The sequence below is a fragment of the Juglans microcarpa x Juglans regia genome, chromosome 4D, assembly GCF_004785595.1.
Source record: "Juglans microcarpa x Juglans regia isolate MS1-56 chromosome 4D, Jm3101_v1.0, whole genome shotgun sequence".
NCBI lineage: Eukaryota > Viridiplantae > Streptophyta > Magnoliopsida > Fagales > Juglandaceae > Juglans > Juglans microcarpa x Juglans regia.
The window spans coordinates 5,295,139-5,307,291 of record NC_054600.1 but is presented as its reverse complement, the minus strand read 5'-3'; the positions used below and the strand labels follow the sequence as shown (position 1 = coordinate 5,307,291).

General features: G+C 34.4%; 1 protein-coding gene across 1 annotated transcript; it reads right to left on the bottom strand.

Moving 5' to 3' along the window:
• Positions 1-7,785: 7,785 nt before the first annotated feature.
• LOC121260071 (L-type lectin-domain containing receptor kinase IX.1-like) lies at positions 7,786-9,729 on the bottom strand. Its single transcript, XM_041161926.1, is given in 6 exon segments — positions 7,786-7,841; positions 7,844-7,999; positions 8,002-8,223; positions 8,226-9,405; positions 9,407-9,492; positions 9,495-9,729. Coding segments are annotated over 6 exon segments (1,935 nt in total).
• Positions 9,730-12,153: the final 2,424 nt, after the last annotated feature.

The window sequence follows — 12,153 nt, the reverse complement described above, 5'->3', positions numbered from 1 at the left end:
GATGATGTCCCACCCGTACATCTCGACCCGTCTGTATTAAATGATCATTCAATTCAAGTCAGTGAGGAGGAAGAAGAAGAAGACGAGTCAGAAGATGAAGACGAATCAAAATCCGGGCAGGAGGTGGATAAAGATGATGAAGAAGAGGTGCATGATGATGATGAAGATGTTATTGATGGAGATTCTGAAACAAGCATGGAAAATTCATCTGAAAAATAAAAGTACTAAATATTTTATTCATATAGGTGACTATAAAATATCTTGAATTTTCATAATTTCTTCTAATTAATTTTCTTTGATATAATTAATTATTTTCAAGAATGCCGCCAAAACGACAATGAAGAAATGTGCCTCCTTCAAGTCCAAGTCCTGAACCCATTGAGGACTTCTCACTCGAGGAATCCGTTCCTGAAGATCAAGCTAACACAGAAGAAAACAACAGCCAGTCGACACCTACCAGTAAGGAAATATTGTCGTTGATAATTATATATATAGTTAATACTTTTTTCTCAATAACTATATAATTATAATTATAGTATATCTATTATCGTGTAGTTGATGCATCTGCATGTCGCGGTCGTGGCTATACACGTGGAATCTCTCTTGAAAAAAATAGAAGGCATGGTAAACTGAAGATCACAATTCCTGATAATTACACTGGAGGAGTGGATGATAGTGCAGCAGCGCTTTCCTCCTATATTGGCACAGTAGTTCGAGCTGATGCTCCATTTTATGTGCGCTCATGGCAAGATGTTCCGAATGAGATTAAGGAGCACATTCGAAGTCGTGTGCTGGTGAGTTTACTTTTCAGTATATTTTTTTCACATAGATTAATATATTATATTTTTTACCTTATTCCCTTATTAGGATGAATTCTACCTCGACTTTGGCCGTAGCGAGGATTGAGAACCGTGAATGAGTTGATGGCTACACTATTCCGACGTCACAAAGGACGTGTCATGACCACTTCAAAAAGTTTGAGAAGTTGGAAGAGGCTGCGCAGTCTCCTTTTCAGCAGATGAAGTTAGATGATTGGAGAAAGTGTTGTGATCTTTTCGCATCTCCAGATTATCAGGTATTTTACATTTATATCTTTTAATTATTTACATTCATATTCGTTTTATATATTATATGTATACATATTACAATTAACATTTTTAATATATTTTGTAGCACTTGAGTTCTACAAATGCACAGAATAGATTCATTCTGACTGTCCACCATCGTGCCGGTTCAAGGTCATTCCACCGTCTTGCTGAAAAATGGTAATTAAAAAATTATAGAATTCATTTATATTCCTGATATTATTTCTGATAAGTACTAATATTATCTTTTTAAAATTGCTAATATTCTCGTTTTGTTAGAAACGTGATGATCCTGAAAACTTTTCCCTCATTCATGTCTATGCTGCTGCTCACACTAATGAGCATAGTGAGTGGATGGATCCTGTCGCTGCAAATAATTATGTAAGCAGTGTTAATTTTGTTAAATAAATTATTTATATAATATTTAATAGTTTATTTCTTATTTCTATTTCTTTTAATACGTTACTAATTATTTACGATCATTACCTTTTAAATTGCAGAACAAAATATTGGAGATGCAGTCAGCTTCTGAGGAATCCTCTCCTAGTGACATAGACATATTCACGCAAGTGCTCGGGCCGCAGTCTAGTATGGCAAGAGGTTTGTGACGATCTATCAAGCATAAATGTTAATCCTCCTCAACCTCATCGGCTTCACAAATTAATAATCTTACGGCAGATTTAGAAGCTGCACGGCGTGAGAATGAGTATATGAGGTCGAGACAACAAGAGTTAGAGTCTCTCTTAGAACGACAGTCTCATTTAGAGATGCGTTTGCAGGACCAACAGAGAGACCAGGAGGAAAGAATACGCAATGAAGTGCAAGAGCAAGTGCAACTGGAGATGATGGTGCAAATGGAACGTGTTATGTCGTTGCAACAGAATCCCCGTGGGCGAGGGAAAAAGAAGAAATAAATTTTATCAATATTTCTGACTAGTTTTAATATCTAATTTTGTACTTTTATAAGACATTGTTACTTGTTAATTGGGTATGTAATATGATACAATTGGTATTATGTTTTTAAATTTTATGAAATTAGTATTTCTGATCTGTACGTTCGAATGTAAATAAAAATCATTCGAACGTTGGTTCACACTGTAACAAACGTTCGAACGTAACATTCGAACGTAAACATTTACGTTTACGTTCGAACAAATATTCGAACGTTTAATGTAATTAACGTTCGGACGCATTAACATTCGAACGTAAATTTTATAGGTTCGAACACGATATCCAACGAACGTCAACTTCTCTCATTTGAACGCCAATCGGTCGGGTATAACGTCCGAACGTTTGATTTTACGTCCGAACGTGATTTTCTGTGACAGTTCGTAACCGTCACAAAAAAAGGAACGTTCGAACGTTATACCGAACGGAACACTTCCAACCGTCACTAAAAATATTTTTTGTGACGGTTGAACAGTAAACCGTCACCAAATGTTTACTGTGACACACTTTAGGTGACGGTCATGGTGACGGTTTCAAACCGTCACCAAATATGTTTAGTGACGGTTTGTCATTTTTTTATGACAGTTTTCTCTGTCACAAAACACACATTCGGTTGTAGTGATACTCGCTGACTCTCTTTCTTCATATGCATAGCAAGATAATTAAAAGGACAAAAGAAAAAAAAGGAGAAAATAACCACTAGAAAAAATTGATTGTTGAAAAAAGAAACAGTTGAATTAGAAAATAATATAATTCCTAACCTTTCGTAACTCGAGCAACTCTACAGTTTTCACTACACATAAAAATATAATTATAATATATTTAATCATATAACATACATGAATACACATATGTAGATAATTATACATAGATAAATGTTTTTATATGCATATTCTAAAAGAGGGCACATGATAGTTTGCTCACATTACATTGGAAATTCACAAGCTCAATGGTTAAATAAGTCCGTTTCACAATTGCAGAAGTAATAGGAAATGTGGAATAATGTTGGCACTTGACCGAAATACTACAGAAAACAAAGTGTCTCAATAGAGTACTAATATCACCATCATAGAATACTATGTATATACATATTCCGTTTTTAATTTTCACAATCTTAGGCTCATTTGAATATCAACATGTTTACAAAAGAATATTCTTCTAAAGAGCTCTTGGTCATAAGAAAGCTATTAAAACAAAAAATGTATTATGTCTTTCCCTTTCTTAATTTTCAGCAAAAACCAAAGCAGACACAAATTAACTACTCATTTAAAACAAATCACAAGCATAAATTTATATAATCCAGAACCCATCCCCAAAAAATACAAAATCACCTTTTGATCAATCCAACCTCCAAAGAGAGAGAGACAGTGTGAGACTTCTTCATAGGACTAAAACCATCATCCTCTTAAAATGACACAAACATGGAATATAGTCATATACCCACAAAAGTGACTTTACATCGACAAAAAAACTGAAATTTACACAACCAAAAACAAATTGCAAGTGAGGCAACACGCAATCTGCTCAAATACTTGCTATAAATATATCAAAAAAATAAAAAGAACAATAAAACCATACAAGATTATAAAATTCATATGATCCAGAACCCTATCCCCAAAAATATTAGAATATCCTCCCAAATCCCAAAATCTCCATCTCTAGTTCAACCAAGAACACGACCACGACCCTTCTTTAATTCACCCAAAAATATGAAACATTAAGAGAAAGACAGTAAGAGAAAACTCACCTGTGAGAAGGGGTATCAGTGTGAGCAATGCCAAGGAGGAGCTGGGCGGGCGATGGGACGAGCTGGATCAAGAGAAAATCAGACGGCAATTTTTTAAAGAAGAAATGTGTGAGGAAGAAGAAATGTGAACGATGAGGGGGAATCAAACGGAAATGTGAAATTTCTGATGCGTGGGAAAGAAACTGAAGTGGGGAAAGAGAGAGGAGAAATGCGTGGGAAAGAAACAAAGTGGAGAGAGAGTAGAAGTGGGTTTGGTGAGAAATATTCATTAAAAAAAAAAATGACTGGGCTACAGTTTACTTCATATTTAAAGAATGACTATAGATAAAAACTGAGATGAAGTTATTATTGCTAATCCAATGCTAGCGAATTTACCCACAAATATTTCTTCATATTTTACTGAGCACTGGCATTGGCTAGGCCTGATTTTGATATCAAGATAACTCCATCTTATCTTAATATCCAAAAGTTACAAACATAAATAGTTTTCAATTTCAAATTTTTATTTTTCAATCTAATTATTACTACTTTCCAAAACTTTCAAACAAAACACAAAAAATAATTCAATATATTCAAATCTCAAACCAAAAACTATGTCAAAAAATTATATTTTAACAATATTTTAATTTTATAATGTTTGTGTTTAACCTTTTTTTTCTCATTTCCCAAAACCCTCATAAACATCTTAATTCAAACGGTTTCACTACTATTTACAAATTATTTGATCATTACTATTCATATCTCATTCATTTCATTTTACTATCCAAACAAGGTCTGAATCTAGATTTGAAAATTGGGACCAGATCAATGGGCATAAACAAGTACTGACTGAAACCAATCCACCATAGGCATAAGCATTGATCATTGATTTTGTAAAAATAGCGTTGATCTTTTGGTTAGTCGTAAATTAATCTATAAGATTTGAAGGAGGAACTTTGCTTCTATTAAACCGCACGTAATATACTATTCTATTAAATGACGATAAATGAGATGATTTAAGTTTAAAAGATTTTGAATGGTCATGTAAACAAATATTAAATAAATTATAATTTTAAGTTTTTTTTTTTTTTTACATAGGCCGAAAAGGGTTTGAAACACTTCTTTAAAACTCAACTTTCACATCTAATTATCATATAAAATATAATAAATAATTCAACTTTTTAAAATTTTAAAATAATAATAATATTAAAAAATAATATTTTATTCAACTTTCAACTTTTATTTTCAATTCATCTCATCTCAATTCATTTCATATCTTAATTTAGTTTTATAGAATCAATCGTGAATAAAATATTTTTCTAATAATTAAGTTCATGCAAGTACTTTTTATTGAACCCAAATCAGTTTCACGAATTAGCTAGCTTAAGTGGGCAAGGGCCTAAAGCTTAATTTATTGTTCGCCAAGAAAAACTTTGGGGCCTTCCTAGACCAAATCTACACTATAAGAAAAACGGACTTTTGTGATTAATTTATTGCGACTAAAAGGACTATTCACAACTAATTTTAATTACAAATAATTATTTCGCTGGAATTAACTGGTCGTAAATAAGCAGTTTTCTTGTAGTGCCATTGGTCAGCCTATTAAAAGTCAAGTAATTAGAACTGTATTAAAGACAAATTAGATTTATAATATTAACTATTGTCCACGTGAGTTTCCAATCAATTAAGACTTTTTGGAAAAATTTTGCAGGAAAAATTTATGTAATTATTTATTTGTAACAAATTATTTCTTATGAAAATGTTATTTCATATTAAAATGAATCTATTTTCATCATAAATAATTATTCTTATTACAAATAACTTGTAATAAATTTTCATTTTTTTAAGTGAAACTACACCCATTCCATTTTGATAAGTGGACGAATTGAAAGATAATCAAAATGAACATTCAGGTCCATTTGTATATACTCAATATATCAATACTATTTTTTTTAAGAAAGAGAATGGTAACTTAATTTATTAATAACCCTCACTTATAGCAAAAAAAAATTATGATTACAACAAAAAATCTGGGTATTACAAATTTTCAAGAAAGACATAAACCCAAGCCTCAAAAAAATTCTAGACACCAAACCAAAATTACAAGATATACTTTAATATTAATGTATATTAAAAATTAATTTAATATTGGATTTTAGTATATTTTCTTAGTTATACTTCGACCCCTCCAATAAAAATTATTATTAGTGCTCATCTTGATGGAACATTATATATATTAACATGAAATAGCAATCCCACCAAATCCATCCAGTAATTAATTAGATGCCCTCAAGCTGATCTGAAAATCGCCCCACATGCTAATAATTATTGTAAGGACTTTGGACCAATCTCTCATCCTATACCACAACTTTGGGCTGATAGTGAAAATATTTTATCTTATCATTACAAATTTTTAGATTTTACATAAAATATAAAAAATAATTTAATTTTTTCAAATCTCAAAACAATAATAATATTAAAAAATAATATTCTAAGAATATTTTATTTAATTTTCAACTTAATTTCATCTCAACTCATATCATCTGAACTCACTATCTAAATCGCACCTTAATTATAAGTTCGTTAGGGTTTTTTAATTATAAATAGAACTGCCAAATAATATATATAATTGCAGTAGTTATCTCCTTGAAGGCACGTCTAAGCTAATTAATCAAGATCAAAACATTATATATAATAGAAGAAAACAGGCCATGAATAATATATATATATATATATATATATATATATATATAACATATTTGCCAAGCTAGCTAATCCAAATAAGTCCAACATATATTATTGCATTGCTAAAAACTCCAAGACTGCCGGAGCCTTCTTCGCAGGTTAGACACATTAAGATAATTTATCATAATCTTCCTTCTTTCCTAAGACTCTCTTACTTTTTAGTATAATTAATTAGTACCCTGATTAGTTGACTTTTGAGAGATACTAGTGAGAAATGTGTGTTCTGATCATGAACCTTGACCCTATATATACATGATTAATGTCTGAAAAAGAATATGATCATATTTATCCAATTACGACTCATTTCTTATTCTTTTTTAATGTTTAATTCATATGATATTATTTAACACTATAGAGGGTGAGAGATGTGTTATATACAGCTAAGAACAATATTAAAGATCACCAATTATAAAAAGGAAAAATCTATTTATTATCATCCTCTCAACATCTCTTGATGTGACATTAAATTAAAGGTCTATAAGTGAAAACATAATCAATTATCTCCAATCATTTAATACCAAATCATGGGATGATGAGAGAATAATAGGAAAAAAGATTATGAGTAGCATTACTCAAAAAAGAAAAATCTATTTATCATACTATAAAAATATGATATTAATCCAAAATTTCAATAAGATGGCATCAAATGTCTTTATTTTCTTTTTTATTGGCCCCAAATATCCTCACTGATGAAGAACATGAGCTTAAGCTATATGCTCAAGGTAATGGATCGAAACTTTTTGTGATTAATCACCAACTCAAACAAAATATTGATTTCTCTCTAATTTTTCTATTCAATCACGGAAAAACCGCTGCAGTTTTTGGGGCAGAACATGACTTTTGCGGCAACAAATATCGCCGTCAATGTCTACCGTATTTGCGACCATTTTTTGCATCCGCGATTTAAGAATTTTTGCAGCGACTTGGAGGCGCCGCAAAAATCCTGATTGATATATTTGAAACCTCCCATTCAGAGTACTGGCATTCAAAACTTGTTGACACGCACCAACAAATTACATGCAGTGATTTAGAGGTAACACATGAAGCCAGTACAAAATATAGAAGTACTATAGAACCCAACCCGAAAAGAATAATGACCAAACTGAATGAGAAGATCAAATCCCTCTTACCTTGAGTCTCCAGTCTCAATTTCATACCAAATAATACTAAGAACACAAGTCTTGGAACATCCCTCCAAGCATAGGCAATACCTAATGAATCACATGCATTGAAACAGGCAATGGCCAATATGAAACTTTAGAAGCAAGATGGTGACCAAGTTTAGCGACCGTGTTGGAGACTTGTAGTTATGGAAGGTTCACCAGAGCTAACAGATGTGTTGGCACATGATATACTGGAACAGGCATCTGTGTTGGAAGATTTGGCATTGTTGCCTCAAACTTGAGAACTTGAATTGCTTGTCTTATAGAGGGCCTCAGATTGCTATCAGGGTGAGCACACCAAAGTCCAGCAATCATCAAGCACTCAATTTGCTTTCGTCAAAATCCTTTTGCAACTTCCCATCCACAGCTAACAGAAGATCTCCTCTTCCATAAAGATTCCAAACCCACTCTACCAATCCCATTTGAGAATCCTTATCCATAGGATCAATTGACCTTCTTCCAGTGGCAATTTCCAAGGCGACCACCCCAAAGCTATATACGTCTGACTCTTTGCTAGCTCTACCCGTGCTTATGTATTCTGGAGCCAGGTATCCTAAGTTCCAGCCAGCCCGGTTGTCTGTGGACCTAGCTCATGATCCATAAGTCGAGCCAACCCAAAGTCACCAAGCTTGACATTGAAACTAGAGTCTAGCATGACATTGCTTGACTTGATATCTCGATGAACCACACATTGTTCCCACTCTTCATGAAGGTAGAGCAACGCAGAGGCCAACCCTAGAGAAATCTTGTACCTCACTGCCCAAGTGAGAGGGCCCCTCTTGCCAAAGAGGTGAGCATCAAGGCTTCCATTGGGCATAAACTCATAGACAAGTAGGAACTCACCACTGTCATGACACCATCCTATGAGTTGTACTAGATTTCGGTGCCTCAGCCTGCTAAAGATCTTTACCTCTGTTATGTATTCTTTTTTCCCTTGTCTAGACCCCCTCGAGATTTTCTTCACCGCGATTGGCATGTCTACATCTGCTAGGTAGCCCTTGTAAACGGCACCAAATCCTCCTTCACCCAACTTCCTCTCATTTGCAAATTTGTTGGTAGCCGAAGCAAGCTCTTTATGAGAGAACCTCCTCGGTCCCGCACCTCTTTCTAGGTCATCATTAATTGATGTTAAGTTCATTGCTTCTGCTCGTTCTTTCGCCTTCTGTTTACGCCTCCAGAGTACTGCAAATCCTATAATAAACCCAGCTATCAAAACAACACCAGAAACTGACAAACCCACGATTAATCTTATATTTCTCATCTTCCTTCCATTTGTTTCTTTTATATCCAAGCTTGAACTGAACTCCCATGACAAAACCGTATGCCGCTCAACATAAGAACCAGTAGCAGCTGAAAATCCAATTGTGACCCACTCAGGAAGAACCTTTGAGAGATCAATATTGTATGAAAGGCTAGTATTGTCATGAGGAAGGGAAGTCCTTTGAAATGTCCAAGAGACGCTCAAATTCTTACTTGAAGCGTTGTAGATAATAAATGCATCGATAGTATCTGCACTGTGTAAGCTAGCATTCCATGGAGTGTAGACAGCAGAAGAAATGGAGTTATTGTTGATACCCACATGCTGAAATGGAGGATCCCATTCAGAATTCACGAAAGAATCGAACTCAACCAGAACAATTTGGTTGAGAATTGAATCACTGGATGTGGTGTTAAACAGACCCAGAAAGCCACCTGCTGAATTTGGTGGGATTTCAAACCCAACAGGTGCAAGGAAAAAATGCAAGCCCATGACCATAACTATCACTGCCTTGGGTGTCAATAATGAAGGAAAAACGAGTTGTGAAGTCGGAGAGATTTCCCGTTTGGAATCCCAGAGTGGCACCTTCTCCGCATATGTGGCCCAGCCAACACGACATAGATAATTGACTTTGTTCATCTCAACAGCTCCAACAGAAGGTACAGCATCTCCATGATACTGTATATTGGAGAGATTGGACTCAAAGCGAGATATCTTGAAAGAAACTGAATTTGCAGAGGGGAAAACAAAAAAGGCAAAGAATGTTAGCTTGAAAAAATCGTAGAAAGTGGTAGTAGTGGTCATATTTTGGGAAAACAAACATCAAAAGAAGAGATCAGCAAGTACTTTATATTCGTAGGCATTGATAAATCTCCAGTACTTTACATTCTTCCGAAAGACAAACTTCACGATGCTGAATCGCTGATCCATCGCCGGCGAATTGGGGTCAAGAAATATTAAATAAACAAAGTATACAGCTATAAATTGATCGCCTGATAATTTCAATTTATGCGTCGAATATGTAAAATAATTAATAATGTAATAAAGGAATCCGGCGTGATCATAGCACAAGAAAATGTTGTTTAAATTGGTACACTGTCTCATGATCATTATATGCTAGAGCTGACCTCGAATAGAAGTCACTTTGTTCAGAAGTTTAAGAATATTTAAAATGTGAGTCCTCCTTCCGATCATATTAAGTTTAATTTAAATATGTGCAGTCGTATAAGTATATATAATTTTGTAATTACTTCTACGACTCATTTGTGTTAAGTACGTACGTAGTCTGCGATAGAGCGGGGATCCCTCGAATAGTTGGCATCACGGGGCCAGACTACTGATTGGAAATCTTTTGACAGGATTTCGTGTGAAAGTGATTTTTACACATGACCTCATGAAGCACATGCAAGATGCACGATTTATTTTAAAAATATGTTTCAAACAATTATTTAGACCTAATTAAAATATAAAGTATAACTCCTAAAGCTCTTAAACATATATAGCTAATTATTTCCAAGATAACCTCTGGCCAAAGTCTGGTATTATTTGTGCATTACTACCATTACTACATGACCTACATATTGTATTTGTGCAAATGGAAAAGTCAAGGGACTTTTCCCAATGTAGTGATCTATGTAGAGAACTATTTGAGCTCAACTCATCCCAAACCATATATTGATAGGACCTACTACTTTTTCAACTTCCGGCCATAAAAGGTTAAACTCATATCATCATATTTTATATATTCAAATAAATATATCAACATATTTACATTTAAACATATCTCAATGATACAAAATATTACTATTTTCTAATAAACTAAGAACATTTGAGAATCGAGATCATCTCAACATCCAAACATAACCTTACTGGATCGATGAACAGGGGAGCCGATTTAAATTCCACTGGAGCCTTCAAAAGGATAAACTACTCTATCTTTTTTGTTTTCACTTGATTTACTTATTTTATGCAAGGGTGAAATGCAAGCTAGGGATTTGTTGCTCTGGTCGGTGATTTTCTAAACCAATTTAGGATTTTGACTGTGTGGGTTACCAATCTTGAAGACATCTGTTTATAGTTTATATACCTGTTTTTTTATTGGTCATCGTAAAGCTCAAGTATTGGGTATCTTAGAGCGTCTAAAAAGAGAGAGAGAAATGTCCCACTTCAGCACATGATCTATAGGAATGAGTCGAGGTCACCGTAGACTTTGATTTGGGGTAATAAAGAGAGGTTTGGACTTGGGGGCTTTTATGGGCTCCGGCTAGGATGATTAATGATTTCTACTTAGTTTTATTTTATTTCTTATATGGGCTAGGGTTGGTTAGTTAAGACGAGTTGTTTATATTTCTTATGTGTATTTGTTGTTAGTTGGACTTAAAAGGCCCATGGCCGTCATTCGGCCTTTCGTAGGGTCTTCATATGAGCCATATATACTCAAGACACTAGAGAGAGAGTGTAAGGCAATCTGGAATATTATATAACCTTCTTTGTCTATTTCACTCATTTTTTCACTTATTATTTCGGCGGAGCTCCCGTTGAAGAGAGCAAATTAGTGTTATCTTTATCAAGTTCTTGAGGTGTGTTACAAATTAATATCTAAGGTATCGATCTCTGTGTTATCATAAGAGAAATTCTTGTATACCTCAACAAAATTATAGTCAGACGAACAAATATAATAAAATCTAAAAATTTTATATCAACATGTAATTGATGGCAGGAAGGATTTTGAAAAAAAATTTACCCACATAGTGTAATACATAGGCCCAGGCCCAGGCCCAAACCCAGGCCCAGGTCTACTAAGAGCCCAGCCTCTGAAATGACAAAACGGCACCGTATGGTGAGTTTTCTTGCTCTTCAGTTTCTTGGTTCCGATTTCTCCTCCTCCACGTATGAGAGCCAGTTACTCTCCCCCATTTTTCTCTTCCCCGAATCCCATTTTCGCCCACACGCACCTTCAGTTTTCCTCACTCCTCTTCAGTTAAACTCTCTCTTCACTCTCAAAGTTCTTGCAGACTCGTCCTTTCTCCCTCTCTCGCGCCCTTCCATATTCCCGGTGATTTGGTGTTGCGATTGTTGGTGGATTTTCAGATTGGTGTCGCCGAGACTCCTCACACAAGTAAGCTCACTCTCCTCTCTCTCTCTCTCTCTCTCTCTCTCACACACACACACACACACACACACACACACACACACATCTTCTCTGTTTTCCCTCTCATCTCCGATTCG